This window comes from Eretmochelys imbricata, chromosome 20 (genome assembly GCF_965152235.1).
Source record: "Eretmochelys imbricata isolate rEreImb1 chromosome 20, rEreImb1.hap1, whole genome shotgun sequence".
In the NCBI taxonomy this organism is placed as follows: Eukaryota; Metazoa; Chordata; order Testudines; family Cheloniidae; genus Eretmochelys; species Eretmochelys imbricata.
The window spans coordinates 8067124-8094186 of NC_135591.1; the positions used below are offsets into that span (position 1 = coordinate 8067124).

The 27063-nt window shown below is 58.4% G+C and overlaps 1 protein-coding gene across 5 annotated transcripts in view; it reads left to right on the forward strand.

Moving 5' to 3' along the window:
- Positions 1-4075: 4075 nt before the first annotated feature.
- PNPLA6 (patatin like domain 6, lysophospholipase) overlaps positions 4076-27063 on the forward strand; it is a 57131-nt gene continuing 34143 nt past the window's right edge. For all 5 annotated transcript variants that reach the window (XM_077838334.1, XM_077838335.1, XM_077838338.1 and 2 more), the window contains exons 1-11: positions 4076-4159; positions 16974-17055; positions 17838-17906; positions 20735-20822; positions 21346-21428; positions 23057-23154; positions 23577-23717; positions 24772-24931; positions 25286-25366; positions 25905-26033; positions 26125-26205. In XM_077838334.1, the coding sequence (XP_077694460.1) occupies positions 17017-17055; positions 17838-17906; positions 20735-20822; positions 21346-21428; positions 23057-23154; positions 23577-23717; positions 24772-24931; positions 25286-25366; positions 25905-26033; positions 26125-26205 (969 nt within the window). In that variant the 5' untranslated portion in view covers positions 4076-4159; positions 16974-17016. The remainder of the gene's footprint in view (positions 4160-16973; positions 17056-17837; positions 17907-20734; positions 20823-21345; positions 21429-23056; positions 23155-23576; positions 23718-24771; positions 24932-25285; positions 25367-25904; positions 26034-26124; positions 26206-27063) is intronic.

Consider the following 27063-nt stretch of genomic DNA (forward strand, 5'->3'; position numbering starts at 1 on the left):
TATACAGTTATTGTTAAGAATCTTGATGATTCATGCAGTTAGCTAGCAAGACCCTTATTATTTGGGTAGTTTTACCTAGGTTCCCCAGGGCTGGGTTCCTCCAGCCTCAGAACCAGATGAACGAACACACACTCACACACACACACTCACTCTCTCTCTCTCTCTCTCTCTCTCTCTCAGCAAGTCTGAGTGGACTGGGTCAATCAGCACCCTCCAGCTGATCCCCTCATATGCCGCTGTAGTCAATGGACTGGGTGAAGCAGCATTCTCAAGCTGAACCCCTTATCTGCCCGGGCCTGGTCTCAAGAGGCTGGGTCGAGCAGCACTTTCACCCCCCCCCCCATATGCCACAGGTTTAACATGTCCCTATCCCACTTTCACGTCACAATTGTACTGCCAGTAACCCACTTGATGAGCAAACCCCACAGTATTTTTGGGTGCTACAGGGATCTGTAGCTTAGGTGAAAGAAGCATTGCTGCAGAGTTAAATGGTGAAGATACAAACACAAGAGTAAAGCTGAGAGAGAGTATCAACCAGCTTAACCATAAAAGTTATTTATTGAATCATAGTGATAACTACTCAAGGAGGGCTAAACAAAATAAGTTACATTATTAAAGGTTAATACCTGAGGTAGAAAAGGAAACAGAGAGAGAGGGAGGGATCTCACCCACTCCAGGAAGCTTGAAGTCATCAGGGGTCCCAGGTGACAGTGGTAGCTCAGGGTCTTGGATCTGTCAGGAGCAGATGAAATCGCAGTGTATCTGAGGCAGAGTTTGGTCTGTGCATCAGAACACTTACTGGGGTATGAGTAGCGGTTTTTGTAGAGAAAATACAATGATTGAAGGGAGGACACTAGATTTGTTTATGGGTAAACTGATGACTCAAGCATTTTCTTTAGGCTAGACAAGAGGAGCTGATCACTCCTAGCTATGGCTGATATTCCTTCAGGAAGCTCACAACGAAATTGGGCTGCTTCAGTATTTTGGACATCAGTCAAGGATTCCTTACTAGAATTGTCTGATAACTGCTGAGCTGCGTGTGTGCAGGCATAGGTTCATTAACATTTGGGGCACAGATCTCCCATGATGCAGTTGTTCCCTGCTTTTTTGGTCCCAGAGTTCAGTGCCGTTCTCTGTTCCCCATTCTGTATGCTAATGAGATGTCTCTTTTCCCCATCTTTCATGCAGATGAGGCTAGGGGATTGGCCTCTGTTCTACATTCTGTATACTAATGAAGATGGCTCTGTACCCTTGTCATGAGGGGTCTAGGTGTGTTTCACACCACCATTCACTGATAGGTATCATCTGTGACTGCAGAGATGTTAACAGGGCATTGAGTATGAAATGATCTTTAACAATATGTTGTGACTACTTACATTAAAGAAATCCATTCTACCTTGGTTTTGTAGAGAGCCCTTTGATTGACCAATAAGAATCTGGTGTTGCAGGTCCCCATAGTGCAATTATATTTGATTCTCCATTCTCAGTGCAGCTTTTATTTTGGTGAGTTTTGCACACAGATGCAGAAATGTGGACTTGTGCATCCAAAAGTTCTGCAGCCACTGCTCATGAGCCCAAGCCATCATTATTGCAGAAGATTTCTGCCCTTGGGAAGGATGTAAGATGACACAAGATAATACACTTACTGAATATTTGTGAATCAGCTTCTACACAGAAGCAATGACATGTGAACATGGGACATTAAGGGTTGGATTCACAGGCAAGATATATGCATATCAAGATATATGCAATAACAACTACTTAAATTTTTTTTTATTAGCATAAGCTATTAGAAGAAAAAATAAACAGCACAATGACATGCACTGATCAGTGATGATACAGATAAATGACGAAGTGTTAAGAGTAATAAGAGTAATAGAAATAACATTTTTAAAGGAGCAAAGCTATAATTAAAATGGATTACAAGGAAGAGAGCGCAGTTCAGGGAATCACAGCAGCTGATAAGACAAATTTGTGAACTCTTATGAGACTTCACATAGACGAATAGTTATAAGAGAGGTTTCAGAGTAGCAGCCGTGTTAGTCTGTATTCGCAAAAAGAAAAGGAGGAGTTGTGGCACCTTAGAGACTAACCAATTTATTTGAGCATAAGCTTTCGTGAGCTACAGCTCAATTCATTGGATGTATCGACGAAGTGAGCTGTAGCTCACGAAAGTTTATGCTCAAATAAATTGGTTAGTCTCTAAGGTGCCACAAGTCCTCCTTTTCTAGTTATAAGAGACTTTTAAATACTCAAAATGTGTGACGCAGAGTTTGAGGGAAAATGTAGGGAAATTATTTCACTGCATCAAGTCTCCTGTAGCAGTAAAGTAGCACCAGGTTTTTATATTTTTTGGTGGTGTCCAGAAAAGGTGCAAGGGAGTTTTGCTATGGGAGGGGTCTGGGGTCAGTACCGTGTTTACAATGGTGCCGTGGCAACAGGCCCACTCTGGGAAGTTGCCCATTACAGACCCCTCTTACCCATCCACACAGCCGGTTCTGGCCCCTCGCCTGGGGCAGTCCAGCACACAGGCCTTGCTGTGTGAGCCTCTCTCAGCCAGCAGGTTTCACTCGCCTGTTGGCGGCTCATCACCCAGCAGCTGGGGTCCACCATGCAGGCTGGGCAGGGCTGCTGGCCCTGGGGCCAATGGGTGTGGCTGGGCGGGGTGGGATCTCTGGAGTCAGGTCCCTAGGATCTGCCATGTTTCTTAGCACTGCTCCAGCTCTGAGCTGTCTCCACTGCCTGGGATCTGTGGGGTCCCACCTGCCTCCCTTCGGGGCAGAGCCACCTGGGACTGGTGCAGAGACCGGGCCAGTCTCAGCCAGTCACAGGGGACAGTGCAGGGGAGCTCAGGTGGGTCCTGCCAGGCATGTGGGTCCTGAGGGAGCCTGGCCCAGGCAGGCTCTGCTCCTGCTCCAGTTTGGCTGATTGCAGCACTCCCAAGGGGCTGGAGTTATCCTGCCCCAGGACCAGCCCTGGAAGCGCTGCCGGCTCAGCCTGGCAGACACAGTCACCTCCCATCAGGTCCAGCTATTGTGGACATGGGTCAGGGCATAGGAGAGTAGGGTCTCTAAAGGGTCGGGGGGGGGGTGCTGGGCAGTGAGGGGGTGGGGAGATCTGTGTGTGTTGGGCTGTGAAGTGGGGGAGATCTGTGTGTGTCAAGGCACTGGGAAGTGGGGGGGGGGTCTGTGCAGGGCATTGTGCAGTTGTGGCGGTGGTGCTGTGGGGGGCACTAAGCAGTGAGGGGATCTGGGGGGGGCTGTGGGCGGGAAGGTGCATGGCACTGTGCAGTTGTGGGAGGGCTGTGGGGGGTGTTTGGGTAGGGGCGCACTGGGCAGTGAGAGGATCTCTGAGGGGGTTCTGGGCAGGTGGAGGTGTGCTAGGCATCATGGTCTGTGGGAGGGCACTGGGCATAGGCATTTGTGGGGGTCTCTGGGCAGTGTGGCACTGTGCGTAGGGGGTCCGAGCCGCGCTAGGCAGGGGGTAGCACGGTGTGGCGTGGGCCCACCCACAAGGGGAAGAAGCATGGTGGCAGCGCAGAGCCCAGCAGGCCAGTGTCCATCCGGCAGCTGTCGGTTTGTAAACAGTGCCCTTGTACTGGGCTGGGTGGAGGGGGGCCGTCCCTGCCGTGCCATGACCCACCTCCCATTGCTCCCGGCCAGCCCCTCGCTCTGAAGACTCTGCCCCCCCCGCCCCATGTCCCCTTAGCCCCCATGGGGGCCCACAAATAGGTTCAGCACCAGGCCCACAAAAGGGTAACGTGGCTGTGCCCGGGGTGCAGGATCTGGGACAGCGGTTGGGTACCGGCTATGGGGAGTTTGGGTGAGGGGTGCAGGCTCTGACCTGGGGCAGGGGGCTAGGGCACAGGAGGGGGTGTGGGCTCTGGGGGGGGGGGGTGTCTGTACAATATTTCATAGCATTAAGCCTCCTGGCTGTAGCAGTAACGTAGCCCCTCTCCCGCCGCTACCCACACCAGCTTGATCCGCCAGAGGGCGGCAACGCGCGGGGGAGTGAGGGCAGAGAGAGGGCACCGGCACCAGGGAAGGGTACTGCGCATGCTCCGTTCGGGCGAGCATGCTCCGTGCCCCCGAAGGCGGGCGCTGGGCGGGGGGAGCGTTTGGTGTCGCACCGGGCTGCAGGCTGCGGCGGGGCCGCGGAGGTAGGGGCGGGGGCGGGCGCTGAGTGCGCGATCCCGAGGGAGCCGCTTCTAGGGCCCGCGGGGGGTGGCTGCACGCGCGGGCAGGGGGCAACCCCTGGGGTGGGAAAAGGGACCATGGGGGGCTAGCGGTGTGGACGGGGGAAGTGTGCGGGGTCGGTGAGTGGCCGTGCGGGAGGGGCTGTGGGGGGGCGGGGCTGGGGTGGGCTCAGGGTGGGGTTGGTGAGTGGTCGTGCGGGAGGGGGTGTGTGCGGGGCCAGGGCGGGGTGTGTGTGGGGGGGAGGGGGCTGTGTACGGCGCCAGGGCAGGGTGTGTGTGGGGGAGGGGAGGGGCTGGGGTGTGGCCAGGGTGGGGTGTGTGTGGGAGGGGCTGTGTGTGGGGCCAGGGCGGGGTGTGTGTGTGGGGGGGAGGGGCTGTGTGTGAAGCCAGGGCGGGGTGTGTGGGGGGGGCTGTGTGTGGAGCCAGGGCGGGGTGTGTGTGTGTGTGTGTGGGAGGGGCTGTGTGTGGGGCCAGGGCGGGGGGTGTGTGGGAGGGGCTGCGTGTGGGGCCAGGGCGGGGTGTGTGTGTGTGTGTGTGGGAGGGGCTGTGTGTGGGGCCAGGGCGGGGGGTGTGTGGGAGGGGCTGCGTGTGGGGCCAGGGCGGAGTGTGTGTGGGGGAGGAGCTGTGTGCGGGGCCGGGGCGCGGTGGGTGTGTGGGGCTGGGGAGGGGCTGTGTGCGGGGCCGGGGCGGGGCTGTGGGTGTGTGGGGCTGGGGAGGGGCTGTGTGTGGGGCCGAGGTGGGGTGGGTGGGCTGTGGTGGGTGTGTGCGGGGGGAGGGGCTGTGGTGGGCTCAGGGTGGGGTCAGTGAGTGGCTGTGCGGGAGGGCCTGTGGTGGGGCCAAGGCAGGGTGTGGGTGTGCGGGGAGGGGCTGTGGGGGGGCCGGGGCGGGGGGTGTGTGTGGGGGGGAGGGGCTGTGGTGGGTATGTGGCTGGCAGCGCAGGCAGGCGCAGTGCATAGGGTGGGTGCGTGAGCAAGTGGAGGGGCTGTGGTGGGGCCGGGGTGGGGTGGGTATGTGGCTGGCAGCGCAGGCGGGAGCAATGTGTAGGGTGGGTGTCCAGGGGGAGGGGCTGTGGTGGGGTCAGGGCGGGGTGTGTGTGGGGGGGAGGGGCTGTGGGGGAGGAGGGCGGGGTGTGTGTGGGGGGGAGGAGGGCGGGGTAGGTATGTGGTTGGCAGCACAGGCGGGGGCAGTGCGTGGGGTGAGTGTCTGGGCATGGGCGAAGGGCAGTTCATGGGGTGTGGTGCTAGGTATTGGGGTAGAGGGATGGTGTGCGGGAGTATGTTGTTGCCTAGGGGTGTTGTCGCAGATAGTGGGGGGTTGGTGGGGATAGGTGTGTGGGGAGGATTTCGTACTGGTTAGCAATAAGGGTTGGAGGCAATGCGTCACTGGCAGGGTGTAGATGTAACTAGTTTGTTGGGGGCCAGTGTGGGAGGTATTACTGTCTGACTAGCTAGCAGTGTGTCTGGTTGGAGGGCTTATTGGGCTGAGTAGTGTGTGTGCATGTGGGGGGTGATAAGCAGATGTTTTGTCTGGGTCCATAGGGCTGGGTCACTGGCTCTGGGTGGGAGGCCAGGGTGCCTGCTTGTGCAATGAGGCAGTGGCTTACTGGGAGAACTGGTGTTTTGTGTTCCTGACGTCACTGGCTGGTTTGGGCGCAGTGAGGCTGGGTGTCTGGTGGTGGGCCCATTGATGGGGTTGGTTGGCAGCTAGTGTTTGCTGGGCAGTGGCCTGGGACATTGGGAGTGGCTGGCTCAGAGCAGGCAGTAGTGATGAATAGTTTTGTTGGGGCAGTACTAGGGGGCAGCCAGGAGGGGATAGGTCACCAGTTGTCGCTGTGTAGCTGCTGAGGCTACTTCCAGGGGGTGGTGGGCTCTGCTTGGTTCTGGGGGAGCAAGTGCTAGGTGCTTCAGAAAGGCGCTGGGGGAGCGGGTGGCGCTGGGCAGGTGGGGGAGGCGCTGGGTGGGGCAGCTCAGGAATTGGGCTATGGTGGAACTTGGTGTGGCTGGCACTGCGCCTGCCTGGCTCTGGCACAGCAGCAGGAGTCCGGGGTCTCTGGCTCCCAGATGCCATTGGCTCAGCACATGGCATGTATAGGGCGTGCACTGCCACGCAGGATGGACCCATCTCTCTCTCTCTCCCCCCCATGACCCATCTTCTCTGGGCTGCTGCTCTTATTAGCCATGTAGCAGAACGCTCCCCAAGCCCCGCCTTGGGGCCTGCAGGCCCAGCTCAGTATGAGTGTCAAACAGCTCCAGGGCACTGATAAATCCCCCTCTGCAAGGATTCTTTCCCAGGCTCCGTGACCCACTCTCAACAGTGAGTAACTCATCGTCTGCCTCCTGTTGAGTTCTGGCAGCAGGATAGGGGCCCTGCTAAGCTGGGCACAGGCCAGAGAGTTGATTTCCAGGGGTGAGCACTTCTGTTCCCTCATCCTTGCACCAGTGCTCACTGTCACAGGGCAGTGTGATTGACAGCTCCTCTCATCCCAGGAGGAGCCAGCTGGTACATGTAGAGGGTGAGGGGATCCATCCTTGAGTGAACATGGGGGTGACTCATCATCAGCCCCACCGTGTCTGGGAGGGATGAGCTGTGTTGATCCGTGAGGCTGTTACTCTCCAAAGTGCCCCCTGGGCCTGTAGCTGGACACTGGCTCTGTGAGCTTGCAGGCAGCTGACATTGGTGCTGCCCTTCTAGCCCTTAGTGACACAGTGGGCCTGGCTAGTGGCTTTGAGAGTGAAGGAGTGGTCTGGCCAGTTGGAAACTGGTCCATGAGCTCTCTGTGCTTCTCTGAGCCATGTGGCTACTGATCATCATCAGCTCTCAAACATGCCAGCATGACCCCCGGTCTGAGTCCTGTAGGCCTAGGAGAGCGCCAAGCCCCTGCTGTGCCCAGTGATTCTGCTACAGAGAACGATGACCGGCCCTCTCAATGCAGCTCTCCCCTCTCCTTCCCGGGAGCTGACCCTTTAAGCACGCTTCTCTGGATTTGTATTAGGTGTGTTTTGTAGATTGGCCTCTCTGTGCCTCAGTTTCACAAATGACTCTCCCAGAGTCACAGAGGGAGTTGGTGGCAGAGCTGAGCATGAAAACCTGGAGTCCTGACCCCCTGCCCACCAGGCGATCGTGCTCCGCATCCCCCGGTGTCTCATCTGGTTTGACCTACATGGTTCCAATGAAGGCCTGGCTGTTCACCTGCCTTTGTAGGGGCAGTGTGCATGAAAGGCCAGGATTCCCTGAGCCTAGGAGGTGCAGCTGTTACCCTGAGTAATGGTGGGGCAGAAGGGGATTGAAGGCCAGAGCCTGAGAGGTGAGAGTCAAGGGGCTGCTCGCCTGTGTCCACTGCTAACTCTCCCCCTTGAGCGTGTTGCTTTGGGCCAGGTCTGGCAGAGTTGCAGCTAGTTCTGCACTCTGCAAGGGCTGGGCAAGCGACGGGTGTGTGATGCGATGAAAACCCTCATCTAAGCTGACAGTGCCCAGGAGACAGGCTCTGCAGCACCAACTGACTCCCAGGAGACCTCAGCTGAGTTGCTCCCCTCTGTCACATGGGGCCAGTCATCCCCCCAGGAGGGGCACTGGGGCTGAGTAGCTGGTTTGTGGTGGGCGTGGCGTCTCTGATGAAAGGCCGAGTATTAATAACAGGTGCCCACCATACCGGTGAGCTGCCTGAGTGCCAGCGTCACGAGAGTGCTGCTGCCGAGCTCTGCTGTGGGTCCAGGGCCAGGAAACGTGCTCGGGAACGGGCACTCGTGCAGCCCGCGGAGCTAACCTAGGGGCGACTGTGTGTGAGGAACCCAGCTTGGCTGTGCCAGGCTCCCTGTGTCCTAGTGCATGGGCAGCAATGCGGACGCACTGACGGCCAGGCGAGAGCATAGCCTGGGTATTCGGGCTGCTGCTCACAGCTGGTGTGGACACGCTGCCTCCTTTGCTATGCGAGAGACATGCCTGGCACTTCCCATGCCAGACGCCCTGCGGCAGCTCTCAGCAGGAGCCCTGCCTTTAGACCCTGCTGCAGCCTCATTTCTCGCTCCTGCTGTAAGGGCAGATGCTGGTTCCTAATGGGGAGCATCTGGCAGTGCCCGTTCTGCTGGGGCCAGTCACCAGGGCAAAGTGTGCTTGGCAACGAATTGAAAAGAGAAAATGGCAGAATGGATGCCAAGCTGGATACCAGTACTTCTGGGAATGCCAGCCTGGGCCCCCAACTCCAGCTAAGGAGGGTGGCAGATCTCCTGCCTTCAGAAGCCTGTCTGTGGCCAACTCCACCTTCTGTCTGAACAGCGGCATGCAATGCTGTCAGCCCCTCTGGGGGTGCAGTCAGCGTCCATCTCACAGTTGTCTTGTGGCTGATCTGCCCAGTGTGGGGGCTGCTGCACTGGGGTGTTGAGTTCCCTCCTTTGCCTGGCACCAGCTCTCACTAAGGTTGTTGGCCTTCTGGAGCATCCTCCTTTGTATCTAGCTTGCAGCCGAAGGCACAAACCTTGTGCACAGGAGCAAGTTGACACCTCACTGCCTCCCACCGGGCATTGCCATCCTGTGCAGGGGTGAGGTCACTCCCTTACCAGTTCTCCTCACAGGTCGCTGCTCTCCACTTGGAGTCTCTTTTTCACATTGCCCTTCTCAGCTAATGTGTTGTGTGTGGACACAGCCCCTAATGTGAACAAAGACCTGGACCCTGCAGCGCCAGGCCAGGCCATGATTGAAGAGATGCCATCAGTGCCAGCAGCTGCTGGGCAAGAGGGACCCTGGCTTTGATTCCACCTGGCAGTTCCTGTGGTCCTAGACAGCAGTAGGTTCAGGAGACTGGGTGTTCTGCACTCGTTAGACTCTGCACTGAGCTTTGGGAGCGGGTGGGGAGAGTGGGTGGGTGGGTGTGGGGGGGTATGTCTACACTGCCGTGAAAGCCACAGCTGGCCTGGGTCAGCTGATTTGGGCTGAGGGGCTATAAAACTGCTGGCTGGGGGACCTGTGTTCTGCTTCCCTGCAGAGAGGTGGGGGAAATCTCCTCCTCGGTTGCTAGTTGTGACTGCCCTGGCTTTTGGGGCTCCCCTTGTATTTTCAGATCCTCCACTGACATGGGTCAGTTTCAACCAGTCCTTAATGACCCATTCATTCAACTTCAGACAGCGTGACCCAACACCTCTTAAGAACGGCCATACAGGGTCGGACCAAAGGTCCATCCAGCCCGTATCCTGTCTTCCAGCAGTGCCGAGGTGCTGGAACTAGGAGTGCTGGGGATGTGGCAGAACCCTCTTGCTTGAAGTGGTTTCCCTCATATAGTGCATTTAGTTTTGCTCAGTGGCTTTGAGCACCTCCACTATAAAAATGGTGCCAGTGCCCTACAACAGTGGCCAGTGCCAGACGCTTCAGAGAGAATGACCAGAAGAAGGCAATTTTGAGTGATCCGTCCCCATCATCCAGTCCCAGGTTCTGGCGTTCGGTGGTTTAGGGAAACCCAGAGCATGGGGTTGCATCCTTGACCATCTTGGCTAATAGTCATTGATGGACCTGTCCTCCAGGAACTTCTCTCATTCTTTTTGAACCCAGCTGTATTTCTGGCCTTCACAACATCCCCTGCCAATGAGTTCAACAGCTTGTCTGTGCACTGTGTGAAGAAGTACTTCCTTAAGGTAGTTTTAACCCGCTGCCGATAAATTTCATTGGGTGACCCCCTGGTTCTTCTGACGTGAAGAGAGAACGAACATTTCCTTCTTCATTCTTTTCACACCACTCGTGATTTTATAGACCTCCCGTCATTGTCTATTTTTCCAAGCTGAAAAGTCCCAGTCTTTTTAATCTCCCCTCCTACGGGAAGCTGTTCTACCCCCTTCATCATTTTTCTTGCCCTTCTCAGTACCCTTTCCAACTCTAATATACCTTTTTTGAGATGGGTCAATCATCTGTGCATAGTATACAACTTGTGGGCATACCATGGATTTATATAGAGACATTATGGCATCTTCTGTCTCATTATCTATCCCTTTCCTAATGGTTGCTCACATTCTGTTAGCTTTTTTGACTGCTGCTGCACACTGAGCAGATGCTTTCAGAGAACTATCCACAGTGAGCCCAGGATCTTTCTTGAGTAGTAACAGCTCATCATTGATATGATAAACCCCCCTCATTTTCTATGTATCGTTGGGATTATGTTTTCCAATGAGCATTACTTTGCACTTACCAACATGGAATTTCATCTGCCATTTTGTTGCCCAGTCACCCAGTTGTCTGAGATTCCTTTGTAATTCTTCACGGTCTGCTTTGGACTTATCTGTCTTGACTAAGTTTCTATCATTTGCACTTTTTGCCACATCACCATTTACCCCCTTTTCCAGATCATTTATGAATATGTTGAACATCACTAGCCCCAGTACAGATCCCTGGGGGACACCACTATTTACCTCTCTCCATTCTGAATATTGACCATTTATTCCTATCCTTTGTTTCTTGTCTTTTAAGTTACTGATCCATGAGAGGACTTTCCCTCTTATCCCATGACTGCTTACTTTGCTTAGGACCCCCACCAAAGGCTCTCTGTCAAAGGCTTTCTGAAAGTCTGGGCACCTCATGTCTCCTGCTTTGCCCCCTGGGCATTTTAACCCTTCTGGACCCATTGGGTAACAGTGTGAAGTACAGAGGGAAACTGAGGCAAGCATAGGATTAATTAAAAATATTACAGAAAATTCCCACTTTATTACGCTCTGGTAGGTTTTAAACTTGATTCTGCCCATGGAAATGTGTCCAGCTGTCTCTCAGGCATGGGCCATGCCCCTTGTGTGCTCCTTTCTCCCCAATATCACACTTGTGACAGAGTGCTCCCAAGCAGGGCACAGCTGGGCACCTGGGAACAGAGCTGAGCCTCCCCTGAGCACAGCCAAGGTCACTGGCTCTCAGGAGAACTGGTGGATTTGTTAAAGTCTCAGCTCCTGGAGTCATGTGAATTTGTGAGAATTCCAGCTTTAGCTTAGCCAATGAAATCAGTGTCTAGCACTCATGGCTGGGGAGCATGGTCCAGCGGCTCCATGGAGGGATGAATAAAAAACCCAAATTGATCAGTTTTGTAATCCCATGATTTTGGGGGCCTCACTTGTGAGCACTGAAGCTGGTGACACTGCATAGATGGTGGGCTCTATGTGCCTATGAGCTCCAAAGTACGCTAGTAACAACCAGCACAGAGATGTCCTCTGAAGTAGCTGACACTGTTAATGAGGGGAGCTGCAAGGCTTAGCTGAGCCACTGGGTGGGAAAGGGTGGGTTGGGGGGTGGGATGCTGGGTGGGGCAGGGCAGGGTGGAGAGAGTGAGGTGGCAAGTGGGGAAGACTGACTGATCGGGGGGGAGGGAAGGCTGGCTGAGGGTGGCAGGGAAGGCTTGTGGGGAAGGGGGTGGGGCGGTGGCAGCAGCAGGTGCTGGAAGGAGGGTGGCAGGCATCGGATAGGAAGTTGAGGGGGTGTTGGTTGTGGGAAGGCTGGGTTGGGGGAAGCAGGTGCTGGGTGGGAAAAGTTGGGGGGTTGGGGAAAGGGGGGACATGGGCGGTGGGCTAGGAGGGGCAAAGGCTAGGCTGGGTTTGGCAGATGCTAGGCAGGGAAGGCTGGGCTGGTGGGGTGGGGAAAGCCACGGGCACTTTGCTTGGCCTTTCCACAGAGCATCTGTCTGTCCAGCCCTGTTATCAGGGCGTGGCCTCGCTTGCTGATCAGTCTTCAGAGGCTGTTGCTGCAGTGCAAAGGCAATCAAGAGCTGGATTAATCTGGCTGCTTCTGCCGTATGCCTCAGTGGGCACCCTGCATGAGAGCCAGCAGAGGGACCCTTGCGTCCTGAGCAAAGCTCCCTGCCAAGGGGTTCTCCCAGGCAGCTTTTCCTTCTGTGCCTTCTCCTTTTTGGGGTGGGAGGAGATGGCTGCCCTGGCAGGAATCTGGGTCCCATTGATCCAACACCCTTTGTCCCTTGGGTGGCTGTTAACAGCATCCCGGGCTCGTCTGTGAGCCTGTGTGGGATAGAGGGCGGCTGCTGTTCATTGATCCCTCACCCTCGTTATCTGTAGCCTCTCCCTGGCCGATAAGGGGGCTACAGGGTGAGGGCGGGGCCTGGAGCCTGAGCTTTGGTAACCTGCCACCAACTGCCATGCCGGTGTCACCAGGACTCTGATTTGAACTCTGCTTCATGCTGTCACCTTGGGCTTGGAGCTTCGCCACCTGGTGTTCGCCTGAAGGTAGTGAATGGTTTTCTTCTAATGTTTGAGCCAAATCCGTGCAGTTGTTTGAGTCCCACAGGGTGGGTCTTTACACTGTGATGTGGAGAATGAACTCTGCGGGTGGGGCAAGGGCTCTGCCGCTGGGGCAGCGGGGGCCTGCTCTGCAGGCCAGTTCTCTAAAGTCAGCCTTTGTATCTTAAGAACATAAGAACGGCCTGGCTGGGTCAGCCCAATGGTCCATCCAGCCCAGTATCCTGCCTTCAGAGGGAATGAACAGAACAGGCCCGCGTGATCCATCCCATCCTCCACGCCCAGCTTCTGGCAGTTAGAGGCTTAGGACACCCAGGGGTTGCCTCCCTGACCATCTTGGCTAATAGCCATTGGTGGACCTATTCTCCAGGACCCCTTGGTGCTGCTTGTGCTCAGCAAGGCCTTGATTCTGCCTCCCTGAGCTCAGTGGGAGCTATGTGGCTGATTCAAAGGGCACAGGGGCCAGCCCCAGTCCCCTTCTCATGCTCGCTGTGCTGCTCCTACCTGCAGGAGGCAGGTGGCTGATTGGAGGAAGCCAGCTGGAAACCTTGCTGATTGTAACACAGCAACTGCTGCGGTTTCCGGGGCTCGGCAAGTCCAGCTTCTCCCTGTGGTGAACTGCAGGAAGCAAACTGTGTGCGGTGGGAAGCGCTTGCTCTGTCGCTGGCTGGGGTGGAGCCCACCAGCATTGTGCTGCAGTTAGACAGTGGGGCCTTGGCAGACGGAGCTGGTGACGTGCTGGCTGCGAGCGCTCATCCTAAACCAAGTCCAGGCAGAGCTAAATGAACGTAACACCCGGGTTGCCGTATCCGTGCTCTGGAGATATTCCCATTACCCAGTGCTCCGTAGGATCTGACGTGATGAGATGTCCAACCGTTCACTGATGAGAGTCCAACCGAACCTGTAACCTTGGTGGTGAAGCATGGGGGGAAGAGGGGGGGAATTGCTGAAAGGGGGTGGCATGTCCACAGGTCTCACAGGACTGGGGCAGGGTATTGAGCAGACTCTGTGGTTGGTACCATGCACCACCTCCCTGCGTTAGCCCTGCCCATGTGCTGCCCAGAAAGGGGGCTGGGTTGATAGAACCCGCAGGGCTCACCGCATGTCCATCGTTGAGGCATTTCCTGGGCCACCGTTGGGACCAAACCACAAATGAGGGTGGGGGTGAACTGGACAGTGGGTGGCCAGTGGAAGAGAGGCCTGAGGGAGAAATGGGGCCAGGATGCAAAGGTGCAGGGTCCAGGAGCTGCCAGAGGTGGCAGGCTGAAATGGGACCCCCAGAGCAGGGCCCGCAGCACAGGGGCATTGCCCAGCTTGCGCAGGGGATGGGGAGCCCTGACATGGCAAGAGGGATGCAGAGATGCTGGCATGTCTGCAGCTCTGGGAGTGCGTTGCTCTCTGCCTTGCCCACAGCTGACCCCAGCCAAGGAGCACACCTCCTGGGTGAGACCCTGGGGCCGTGGGGTGAAGGGTATGCCTGCAGCAGGAGCTACCAGCACATGACTGGTAAGGGTGGGCTGGCCACGGGCAGTGCCTTGGGGGGTGAGGGGGTGGAAAGCTGGAGGAAGCCCCAGAGGCAAAGGGATAACTGAGTGCAATTCCTGGAGAAATGCTCCCCAATTCTGAAGCCCAGCCCCAGGGAGGGTGTGCAGTGGTGGGGGGGAGGAATCCGAACTTGCTGAGACCTGGGACTGCTGGGTTGGACAAAGGAAGTGACTCTTTGGGTGGGGTGGTGTGACGGCAAGGGGGATGCATGGACTGTAGCCCCTCTGGGCAGGGAGTGGGGGTTGGGTCTCTGCGGGCACCCATTGTTCTGTCCTGGCTCTGCAGCTCTCGGTTGAACCTGAGGGCTGCTTTTATCGGGTTCCTGCTGACCCTTCCCCCTCCCATACAGCCGCTGCACTTTGCGGGTCCGCTAGCGCTGGAGGCCAGGGCAGGGAGGAGGCCAGCTGGTAGCTCACTGCGTGGGGCCTCCTTCCTGCGCTCTGTGTTAAATGCTGGGGCTGGCAGAGAACGGAGCAGGAGCGGGGAATGACAGCGTGGTGACGTCACCGCCGCTCTGCTGCATGGGCTGGGTGCAGCCCGGTCTAACCCGGGAGCAGCTCACAGGGGAAGCTTTCCAAGGCATTGGCACTGCATCCCATCACAGAGCCTGGGGCACAGGGAGACAGGTATTGTCCCCATGGCTGAGGGGTCTGCACTCTGCACAGTGCCCTGGCCTTGCAGCCCAGATCCCCAACCTGGGGCTGGCTGGCTGGCCCTGTGGTTGTGGTTCTGCTCATATTTCCCCTCCTCGAGCCCTAGAGGAAGTGCCTTGGGGCTGAGCTTACTTGCACAATCTCCTGCGAGTGGAAGGGAGTGAGAGGTTCACAGGAGTCAGTTCCCACAACTTCAGTTACCCAGGTTGAAAACATGACATATGCCTGGGCTCCTCCTCCCAAAGCTTGCACACCAACCAGCCCCTGCTCCTCAGCCCTGGCTGCCAGACACATTGTTGGGCACTATCCCGATGCTTTCTTGCCTCTGCTGTGTCACTCCCTGGGACGGGGAAAGGGCTAAAATGGATTTCCCCAGTGGGCCTTAGTCCAAGCTCCTTTCTCACCCTGAATAGTAGCTGGCCTGAGCACACGCATCCAGCATTGGAGCCAGGTTATTCTGGGTGAACGGCCCTCCCTAGGGGACTGGTGCTGGCCCTGGCCCTCCAACAGCCTTTCCCATGTGTTCCCTGGCCAGCCAGGGCTCTGTTGGCATCCCCTTCCCCTGAGACCACAGAGCTCGGCCTTGGCTGGCGAAGGTTAAGCTGCCCCTGTATGTTGCTGCTTTGCCTGCCCTGCCCGTGTGGCAAGCTGCAGCAAGCGAGTTCCTGGTGAGGTCCTGGTGTGCAGCGAGAATGTCCTGCTGGAGTCATTTCAGCCCAGGGCCTGTGCCCGCACGGGGTGCTGGGGCAGGGCAGCACTGGCAGGAGAGGTTGCAGGGGCAGCACTGGCTAGTGCTGCTCTGATGGAAGCCAACACAGCATGGGGGAGAACGTTACTAACGAGGGATTGGGGGGTGCGGGGGGGTTGTCCCTGTTGGAGGGAATGAGTGAGTCTGTCTTATCACCCCCTCCTTTCTAGGGGCTGGCACCCCTCTTGAACATCCTTCCTCATCTGCCCCAGGCAACACACGGCCTGGGTGGCCTTTAGTGGCCTCTCCCTGCCTACGGTCTATCCCGGGGTGGCCACCCTGTGGCTCCAGAGCCACATGCGGCTCTTCAGAGCTTAATATGCGGCTCGTTGTATCGACGCCAACTCCAGGGCTGGAGCTACTGGCGCCAACTTTCCAGTGTGCTACAGGGTGCTCACTGCTCAACTCCGGGCTCTGTCCCAGGCCCCGGCCCCCGCCCCTTCCCCGGAGTCTGCCGCGCCCTTGCTCCTCCTCCCCCCTCCCCCGCGAGCCTTCGGCACGCCACAGAACAGCGGATCGCGGCGGGGGGAGGCACAGGGATGGAGAGTTAGGCGCTGGTCGGCGGTGCTGCTGGTGGCCGGGAGACACCGGGGGCGGGAGGGGGTGGCTGAAGGGGGGCTGCTGACGTGTTACTGTGGCTCTTTGGCAAGGCACCTTGGTAAATTCTGGCTCCGTCTCAGGCTGGTCACCCCTGGTCTATCTACACAGCAGCTAGGAGGTTGCTCCCTAGCCAGGTGGAGAGAGGCAAAGTTTTACGCAAGCTGGCGCGTGAACAATAGCAGTGTGGCCCCAGTGTGCGGGTGGCCACCAGAGTACAATCCCGCTCACCCCCAGGGAACATACTCAGGTGGGAGTCAACCGGCTGCCGTGGCCGTGCTGCTGTTGGAAACAGGCGAACTCCTGTGTACCCGTCTGCCCATGCTGGGAGGCAGCCCCTGCGTCTCAGTACAGGCCTGACCCCCAGTGCCCAGCCCTGTCCTGAGCTGGAAATTGCCCACTTCCACAGTGCGAACTGGGACTCTCTCCTCCACACCCCGCACTCTGCACAGCTGGCAGGGGCTTGGGGTCTGAGTCATGGTGCCTGTGTTCTTGGGCAAAGCATCTCCGGTCTGTGTCTGGTGATAGACAAGGAGGTGACTCAGAGGGTAGGTGCAGAGGGCCCATCTGCCCTGGAATGGGGCAGGGACACCCCTGGCTCAGGAGGTGAGTGGGCAGGGTCTGGACTCTGCCTGGGACCTTTCTCCTTGGCAGACGTCAAGCAGCAACACTCCTGCCCAAAACAGTGGGACTAGCACTGGTGGGGAGCCACAGGACCAGCTGCTCCCCAGGTGTGTCTGCAGTTCAGGTCAAGGGCAGTAGGGTGAGGATCAGTGAGGGAAGGGCCAGCCCCATGTTGCCCTGTGACCTGTGCTCCCAGCCAGGAACCAGCAGGAGGTAACAGGCTGTCTGGGAGGGTGCTGTCTTGGGGAGGTGGGGTGGGGGGAATGGGGCCCTCTGTGAGGGAAGGAAAACTATTGGGAGGGTGAGTAAGGAGGTATGTGGTTCTGGGGGGTCATGGGAGCTGTGCATGGTGGACCCTGGCTTCCCCCAAAGGGCACAGCATAAACGTCTCTGCTTGTTCTCAGGCACCTTGCTGGGACGGGCCTGGGACCAGGGCCAGCAGCAGACATGGGGCAGAGTGAGTCCGAGCCCCAGGATGAGCAGGAGGTAGGTGCAGTCTAGTTCCTTGCTGGGGCCCCTGGCAGTTTGTCCTCTGTAGCCTGGCAGTCACTGGAGCGAGCGAGTTCCCAGCCTCTCAACCCATCGTGCTACCCGGGCCACCCACGTTCAGAGAGCTCCCCCTTCTGGTGCTGTCCACTGGCTGGACAAGGACCTGAAGAGACCCTCCCCACCAGCACCATTTCCTGGGGGCTGTCAACACTTTCCTAGTGCAGGGCATCTTGGCTGGCATCCCAGTCAGAGTCCTCGTCAGGACGCCCACTTGCCCCAGCAGGGTGCCCCTCCCCTCTGACTTGGGAATGTTCAATCCAGCATCCAGGTCACGTTCCAGCTCCAAGGATCCCCCATCTCCCATGGGAACCTTCTTCCCAGATGTGGTCCTGGGTTTGGCAGAAACCTATCCAGAGCCCAGCGGCCCTCTGGGATGTGTCTGGGTAGGTGTGGCCTGCTGGGGCCTGCCCAGGACACAGTGTCCCAGGATTGCTGGAGTCTTGCCCTCCACTTCAATGTCCGTTCTACGTCTGCACTGTTATGTGCCCCTTGAACAGCTGTCAGCCTCACTCCAGTGGTGGCTGCATTTCAGTGGTGGGCCAGTGGTCCCTGCACACACTGCACACTCAGCAAAGTGTGCTGGGATGGAACGTGCTATAGACAGACCCTTATGCCCAGATGTTGGGTGGAGCAGCCATAGGGGTGGGCCCCTGGGCTTTGATGGCAGCATCAGCCTGCCTCCTGGCGCTGAGGCTCTGTCTGCACCTCTCTCCACACAGGATGCAGTGCTCACAGCCGTGCTGCCCAACCTTAAGCTCTTTGTGGAAGATCAGCTCCAGACCAGCATGGTGAGGAGGGGCGGCTGGGGGGTTATGCCTGGGAGGTGGGGCCAGGTGTGGTGTCTCCTGGAGGGATTGTGTTCCTGGGGGATATGGAGCAGTGTAGCAGTCCCTCCCGTGGACAGTGGAAGTGCTGGCCCGCTGGCATAGCCCACGGTCCCCAGCCCAAGGCAGCACAGCTCCTGGTGGGATGGGAGGCTCTGGTACTTGCCCAGGAATGCGCTGGCACTTTTGGGGCTCAGCCATCCCTGGGCAAGTCTTGGCTGGTGGGTGGAGGGGTTGATGGGGTCAGACACTGTCCTTGGACTGGGGGAGGGGCTGGGAAAGAATTTCCCCCTGGTTTGAGCTGTGGGGAGCCTGCTGGCTTCCAGTTCCTCTAGTGCTGTGTGTGGCTGCCCTGCCCAGCCCACATTGGTCCCTCTGACAGCAGGGGTGGGGTATGTGGCAGGCGGGAGTAGATGCTGGCCGAAGGGCAGGCTGGGAGGGGTTCTCCCTACTCTTCCCAAGACCTGGCCAGGGGCAGCCTTGCTGGTGGAGCAGCCAACCCAGCTACTGTACAGCCCGGGCACCCTACAGTGCAGCCTCCTTCCCTGTGGTGTGGCCCATGCAGTCGCAGCTGTGCAGGTCAGGTACTTGGCTTGTGATGCTGCACTATGTGCTGGGACCAGTTGTTCCTAATTCACAGGGTCTGGGGTCTGTGCCGCGTCCTTTGCAGAGCATCCTGGGGTGAGCCCCATAATGCATCAGATCCCAGGGGTCATTGTCTCTGCAGGGCAAGCCACACAGCCTCAGCACCTCTGAGCCTGGGCCTCTGGACTCCAGCGTCCCCTGCTGCTCACAGTGAGCTCATGTTTGGGGACATTTTCCCTGTCAGGGATTGCTGCATAAGCTAGTACCTGCAGTGACACTGTGTGGCCTTTCCAGAGTGGGGGTAGTAACCAATCACCTGCAATATGGTGTTGAGGACCCTTAGGTTAGCATGAGACAGTTTGTCTTGTTGGGAGCCAGGGCTGTGCCATGTCCTGATCCTTTGAGCTCCATCCTTGTGTTCTCCCCATTTGGAGTCTCTGCTCCCAGAAGCACCCTGCAGCCATCTGTTCCCCTGCCCTCCCCTGGTCTCCAGCCAGGCTGCATGCCCACACCCAGCCTGCCTCGGCTTAACAGTGAACGGCCCAGTCCTTGGGGCTCTGTTGTCTCTTTGGGATCCTCCACCACAGGGGCAGGTGTGACAAAATGGGTATTTTTTATAATATTTTTGAGTCCCACTTGCCTCAGTTTCCCCTATATTTTGCATGGCTACCCAGTGGGTGAAAAGGCTTGTTTGCTCTCAGGGCAGACTGAGAGACATGAGCGGGAGGGGTGTGTTTGTGTCCTCGCTGTCTGAGCGGACTGAAGTGGTCATTAGACAGGACTGGCTAAGGCCGACCCATATCAGTGAAAAACCCCGGTCACCAGGACATGGACAACTGGCAACCAGTGCCCCACCGCCTCTGCAAAGGGAAGCTGAGCAGAGACCCTTGCTTGAGACCAAAGGACTGGGTGGCAGGAGGTGGGGGGAAAAGAGTGCTCTTCTGGAAGAGTCTGGGAGCTCTCACTGCTTGGTCCAAGGAAGGGAGTCAGAGACAGCTGGCATGGCATTGCTCTGGGCTGGCAGGAACTGCCTGTGCTTTAAGGCTTATGGTGACCCGAGCACTTCCCATGCTGGGTTCCAGCTGCCGAATCAACCTGCCTGGGTGAGTGTCTCTGGTGCATTGGTCCCTGCGGAGTGGACTCTGCAGCACCGCAGCAGTTCGGCCTCAGGGGGCGGTGCAGCTCCGTGGCCTGCCCTGGAGGAACCTTGGCAGCAGAGGTGACACGTGGGGGTATCATGCCATACGCCCTGTGGGCTGCAGCACGGCCTCCCAGTCACTCACTGTGCCTTCTTCAGTGCCATGCAGGGCCACTTCCCAGCTCAGAACCAGCTCCTGCCCGCCCACCCTCCTCTGCCAGCCCCACCTTTGGCCGCAGGCTCCCGGTCCTGCCTGGCCTTTGGCCGCGGGATCCAGCTCCCCATGCTCTATTCCTGGCTCTGGGGTGGACTCTGTGAGGTTGGACACTGGTGTTGGTGCAGCCCCGGCGCACACACATGCCCACACAGCTGCAGGAGGTTAAATGCCAAGGCTTCCCCCTCTCTCTGATGGGGGATCCCCACTTCGCTGCCAGCGGGGCGCTGTGGCTTGCGATGCGCTTGGAGCCCCTCAGGGCCACACTGCTGGAGCAGGGCAAGCTGCTTGAGGGAGACACGCCCCAAGAGCCAGCCTCGGAGACCATCCCCGCTGCCCTGAGCCCTCCCGGATTTCTGCCGGGCAGAGGCGATGCCTTTCTGTAGCTCGTGCCGGGGCACAAATTAAAGGTTCTGGTGTGAACCCTGGTAGAAATCGGGGAGCACATGACTGCACGTCCCCCACCTCCATCTCCCCTGGGGGTCTCCATCTCGAAGGGGTTCCTCCAAGAGAGTGGTCCAAAGCTGGGGGCCTAGCACTGATCCTGTGGCTCCCTGACAGTGGGATCGGTTCAGTTCATGTGAATGCTGGTCTCCAGGCAGGTGGCTTCTTGAGTCAGACACTTTGTGCCTTCTCTTTCCCACTCGCTGCATAGCAGGACAAAGCCCACAGGGAAACTGAGGCACACACTGCTCATAAAAATATTGCCTGAATTTCCACGTCCACAAAAGTGCTCCAGAGGATGAGGGCGACTCTCGCCTGCCCTGTTCAGGCCCCCAGAGCATGGCTAGTGCTGCCTTGGACCCACCTGCGGCCTGTCTGGAAGCCTGGTCTGGAACATGCCTCTTCCCATAGGTGCTGGGTGTCATGATTGGCGTTGGTATTTCCATGTTGCTCATCGCCACCTTGATCCTGGTGCTGGTCCGTAGGCTGCGCCACAAGAGTAAGTGCCCATCCCTGCAGGGAGCAAATCTGATCCCTTTCGCAGCCATGGCTCAGGCACGCTGCTGCCCATCAGGCCGTCTTGGGCTTAGTGTCTGCATGCCTGTATAGGCAGTGAGACCGTAATAGCTAGAGCAGGGGGCTGGCAACCAGGAGTCCTGGGTTCTCTCCTACTGACTCACTGCCTGGGCAAGTCCCTTCACGGTCTTGTGCTTCAGTTTCCCAACATACAAAGGGATTGTGAGCAGTATCCAGGGACTGGTTGGGAAGGGCATAAAGCTCTTGGGGTTCTTTGCGGGCAGCCCAGCTTCCTGGGGCTGGAGTGGGGAGGGGTAGGTCAGGCAGGACTCTGCCATCTGTACCCCCAAGGCCTCTGCACCCTTCCCTGGGCTGGGAGGTGGGTTGCAATGGGGAGTGCAAGCAGGGAGTCAGATTGGTGGGGAAGGGAGCAGGCTCCAACCCTTGCTGGGGTGGGGCCCTGGGTTTCCTGCACTGGTAACCTTTCATGTCTCCCTCTCTCTCAGAGGTTCAGGCTCAGGAGACGCCCAAGTATCGATTCCGCAAGCGGGACAAAGTGCTGTTCTATGGGCGCAAGATCATGCGCAAGGTATGGGGCTGGGGCAGAGCACCATGCGCTGGCCAGGCTGGGGAGTCAGTGGGTGCTGGCAGTGAAAGTTGTGGTAGGAACCATTCCTTTCCCTGTCCGTTTGTCTGCCTCAGGTCAGCGCTGTGTGTCTGGGGACACGTCTACACTGCAATGAAAAACCCACCACTGTGAGGCTGGGCCCGGGCCAATTGACTTGGGCTCACAGGGCTAAAAATCAAAGTGTTGGCATTTGGGCCAACGCTGGAGCCTGGGCTCTGAAACCCCACGAGTGGGGAGGGCCCCAGAGCATAGACTCCAGCCCGAAACATCTATACTGCAATTTTTAGTGCCGCAGCTTCAGTCATCTGACCTGGGTCAGCTGTGGTTGGGCCATAGGTCTTTTCTTGCAGTGTAGACATAGGCTCTCCCCACAGCTCAGCTCTCCCCACAGCCACCTGGTTTTGTTCTCCGGACCCAGCCATGCTGTGCTCACCTTGCCTCTGAACCAGGTGTCTGTCTCCAGGCACTGAGGGTCTGCTGCTCAGATATGTTGATTCCAGCCCAGAAAGTCCGAGCAACTCTGTCTCAGATCCCTGGCCAGCTCTCCCATGGCCTAGGGAGAGAATGAATTCTTTCCCCCAGCGGGTAGTGGTGCCAGGGTGCTCGGTGCAGAATGGTGCAGACAGCTCATGAACACCTTCCAGAGCTTTGTCACACTAAGTAACAGCAGTGGGGTTAGCAGACAGGGCAGGGCATTGGCTGTCTGCCCAGGCAGCCAGGAGCTGGGGGCCCTGCCTGGAGGGAGGGACAGGCTCACCATGTGAGGCCCCCAGGAACCTGCCCCGAGGGGACAGTCTGGCTGGTGACAGGGACCTATCCAGGCCCATGCTCCAAAGGTGGGGAGAGTGTTTTCAAAGCACTAACATCCCCAGCCTCTGCCAGCCCCTCTTCTCCCTGCTCCCCACACCCACTTGGCCCTGCCTGAGGGCAAAGGTGGGGCAGCACTGGCCGAGATGTGGAGCGGGGGGTGTTCATGGATCAGTTTGGGATAGAGGGGCAAGTCTCCTGGTGCTGGTTGTCTCTGCAGGAAGCAGTGAGGGTGAGCTGGGACAGAACTGCGGGCGGGGAGTGAACTCCAGCTGGGAGCAGTGGCAGGAGATGGGCTCCTGCTGGGGGCATGCTGCAGCCCAGCTGGGTCATGTTGCCAGGAACTGGGGCACAGCAGCAGATAGCTCTGCCAGAGCCTGGGCCTCGGAAGGGTCCTGTGGGATCACTAATCCCAGATATGTGAGCAGGACCCCATCCCTATCACTGAGAGTCCTGTCCAGCAGCCCCCCACTGAGCTGCTTGCTGAGAGGGTCGGGGCGAGGCAGCAGGATGCTGGGCTTTCCCAAGGCCTCTGTCCCAGGCCCATCATCTGACTGCCTCTCAGGATTCAGGGTGGCAGGGAACCAGGCACGAGGAGCTGGGAGGGCTGGCACTGGAGCAGGGTGACCTGCAGGAGAAGGCCAGTTCCCCTACTGTGTCTCCTGCCTGGCTCGCTGGCAGCATGGGGCTGGCTGAGTGCCGAATCTCCTCGCCTAGACCCCTGGCTCCAGCTGGTGCTGTTTGTGGGAGTGGCTGGTGCCTTACCTGGGCTGTCTCTACAGGTGTCCCAGTCCACCTCCTCCCTTGTGGACACAACGATCTCCAGCACCTCCCGGCCCCGCATGAAGAAGAAGCTCAAGATGTTGAACATTGCCAAAAAGTAAGTGGGTTCGCTCACCCTCCATGGTGTGAGACAACTGGGGCTGGCCCAGCCCTGCTGCGGGAGTGGGTCGTATGTCTCTTCCCCCCCCCCCCCCCAGCCATTAGCACTAACTCTGACCTCTCCTTGCTCTGCAAAGCAGCTGCACCCCAGCCTGGTCACCAGCCTCGAGAACCCACCCCCAGAGCAGTTGACTGGCACCGGACCAGCCTGTGGCACGGTGCTGCTCAGCTCCCTGGGTGGGGCCCTTGGGCCTCAGGCCCCTCACATGAGGGAGTGCCATGGCTCAGGAACAAGTCCTGCCTCCTTGATGCATGATGCAGATTCTTTCCTGCCCTGGGTGTGTGTGGGGGAATCTGCCCCTGCAGGCAACTCTCTGGTTGGCCCCATCTATCCCCTCTCCTCTCTGTCCCTGTGCCCAGGATCCTGCGCATCAAGAAGGAGCTGCCCATCCTGCAGCTGAAGGAGCCGCCACCTTCAGTGCTGGAAGCGGATCTGACTGAGTTTGACGTGGCCAACTCCCACTTGCCGTCCGAGGTGCTGTACATGTTGAAGAACGTCCGGTGAGTGCCCCCATGCACCGTGGCCCCGAGCCCAGACTCAGCTGCAGCCACATTTCCCCCTCCCTGCAAGCAAGCTTGAGCTAGGATGGGCACCTCTGAGGTTCGAAATCCAGGAGAGCTGGGATGATCCTGAGCCCATGACCTGGCCAGCTGGCTGTGTGTAATGGAGCACTCTGTCCAACTGATTTCCCGGCATGGTCCTGGGAAAACCGGGACAGGTGGCCTGGACGCAGTGTGAGCCTGTCAGATCATCTAGTCCAGTGGGTCCCAACCTTTCTTCATTTGCGGATTCCTCTGGAAATTTTGAATGGAGGTGCGGACTCCTTGGGAAATCTGTCTGTACCAACAACTGAATTCTATTCAATCTGTTTTTAACCTGTCCTTTGTGGACCCTTTAGGCATAGTGTGTGGACCCCAGGGGTCTGCGGACCACAGATTGAGAACCACTGGCCTAAGCTGTGCAGGCTCCAGCCCAGGCAGACCATACGTGGGAGAGTTGCCAAGAATGCTCTGGAGCAGCAGGAATGGTGGCCCTGGTTCTCCAGTAGGGAGCACTCTTCCCTTTTGGCTGATACAGATCTAGTGCTCCCCAGGGTAGGGCAGCTGGAGGCATCCTCTGTCGGGTGAGAGCAAATGCCCTTGTGGGCTTGTGGTGGGACCCAGCACAGCGTTAGTCCTGGCTGAGTCCCAGCAGTGTTGCTGTGGGGCTATTGCATCAGACAGACTCTTCCCCAGAAGTGGCTGTGTTTGGGGTCAGGGAGAGATCTCTGTCCCTAGGGGTGACATCTTGTGGGCACTGGAGCAGGGTAGTGTCACTGGAGGCTTGACCCTCTGGGGCAGCTCCAGCTCCCCCATGCATTGAGATGGGCGGTGGGGGGATGATTGACAGACCCCGCCTAGCCAGCTGGGCTCTGGGCGGGTGCTCTGGCCCATGTGATGCAGAAGCTTGGGCTGGGCCCAAGGGCCCCTCATGACATGAGCCCCAAGTCCCTGCCATGAGTTGCTGAAGGCTTTGCTCCCCCTTTTGCCCACCATGACCCGCCCTTCCTTGCAGGGTGCTGGGCCATTTTGAGAAGCCGCTCTTCCTGGAGCTCTGTAAGCACATGATCTTCCAGCAGTTCCAACAGGGCGAGTACGTCTTCCGGCCCGGCCAGCCCGACACCAGCATCTACGTGGTGCAGGATGGCAAGCTGGAGCTCTTCCTGACCCAGCAGGTGAGGGGGGCATGTCCCAGCCCACCCTGCCGTGTCCATCTGCTGGAGGCACCTGTCTGCTCAGCAGCCACCAGCAACCCCTCCTGCCCCAAGCCAGCTGGGGAGGCTGGTTGTGGCCCCAGTGCTCTGCACCCCTTGGCTGGGTAGTCCCCTGCACCTGGGACACAATGGCTGAGGCCAGCTGCCTTTGGGATCACCGTGGCTGTAGGCATGGAGGCTCCCCAGGGCTACTTCCCTTCCAGGGAGGGGCTCATGGAGCAGGCCTCCACAGAATCTGGTGCCAAGCGAGTTTTGGTGGCAGGGATGACGAGGGTGGTGATGGGGTCCCCTAAGGAGGGTGTTGCTGTGTTGCAGGACGGGAAGGAGACCCTGGTGAAGGAGGTGTTCCCCGGCGACAGCGTGCACAGCCTGCTCAGCATTCTTGATGTCATCACGGTACCAGCCCTGTCCCTCCACCTCCTGTTGGCCAGTTGGCCCCATCCCATTCCCCTGCCCCTCTGGTGCTGGAGTGAACAGTTCAGCTCACTGGGTGATTGTCAGCCATGGGCTCCCCCCAGTTCTGCTCATGCCCCTCAATTCCAACCCGCAACCCCCTGCTCTCTTAACCCTGGGTCCCTAACGAAAGGCTAAATCCGGGTAGGCCCTGTGGGATGTGTGTGCTGACCCCGCCCCGTGATGGGTTTGCAGCCTGGTCCCAGGACCCTGCCCCGTGCTTGCCACCTTGCCCCACACGAAGTCTAGAGGAGATTAACCGTTCCTCCACTGGGTCTCGGCCTTGGCTGGCTGCTGGGCTCGGGTGAATGTGGCTGTAGGCTGCTCTCTGGACTTTTTGGCCTGAAGCCATGGGGTAGCCCCCCAGATCCCAGGCTGTCCTTGCCAGTGCCCCCCATTGGAAGGCTGCTCTCCCCGAAGGAGGAGGCCGGGGCACGCCCGCCTTGGTGCAGGGACCCATGGGCACACGGTTCTCACACAGGGGCACCAGCGGCCGTACCGGACAGTGTCTGCACGGGCGGGCGAGGACTCCACAGTGCTGCGGCTGCCAGTCGAGGCCTTCTCTGCAGTCTTTGAGAAGTACCCCGAGAGCCTGGTGCGGGTGGTACAGGTGAGTGCGGCCTCAGCCCCCGTCCCACATGCTGACACCCTCTGCTCCTCCGCATTGTGCCCCACGTTCAGACTCTCCCCTTCCCTTCCAGATCATCATGGTGCGTCTGCAGCGGGTCACCTTCCTGGCCCTGCACAACTACCTGGGGCTGACCAATGAACTCTTCAGCCATGTGAGTGATGGGCCCTGCCCTGGAGCTCCTCCCATGAGAGTGGTGGGTCCTGCTCCCTGCACCAGAACCTTCGTCCTTCCCACCCCCGGTTCCTCCTGCCCATGGCAGTTTGGGCCAGACTTGGGCCAGTGTCCAAACCCTGGTCCCACTAGTGGGGCTGGAGGCCGGCACCCAGCTGGGTAGAGGACAGAAAGAGCTAGAACCTCCCGAGCAAAGTCCTCGTGTCTGCAAGGGAGGGATCCCGGTGCAGCAGGGATGGAACAGGGCTTGGCAGGGTGCCCCCTGCTTGCAGCAAGTCACAGCGAGAGGCCTTAACACCTGGCCTGGCGGCTTTGGTGAGGTGGAGAATCCTGCGCCCCAGCGGCCCCCCTCCCCCTCCGGTACAGGCCTGCTTTTGGCTGCTGGAGCAGCGTTCCCTGCCTTGCTGGGTGCAGCGTTTGGGTCAGGGTGGAGCCAAGGCCTCTGGGAACAGCCAGGTCCGTCCTCTGATGCCTGAGGAACCAGCCCAGCGTTCAGATGGGTCACTGGGCTGGCGCTGTGACCCCCCCGTGCCCCAGCTGCCAGGGAATCAGCAGCCCGAGAGCAAGCTTTGCGGGGCTGTCATGTGGAGGCAGCACTTGGTGCTCTGGGCTCTGCGCTCTCCTTGTCTACACTGACACATCCGGCCCCTCCCAAGTTATGCAGCTCCGTGGACACGGGTCTCCCCCAGACAAGCCACGCAGCTGCTGGCGTGGAGCATGTTCCCTCCTGGGCCATCAGCCAAGTGAGGGGCAGCCAAGCCGTCCCTGTGCCCCTCCCCGTCCCTGTCCTGCCCATTCTGCCTCAGCTCTGCTCTGGGGTGGGGGCAGGACTTGCTGT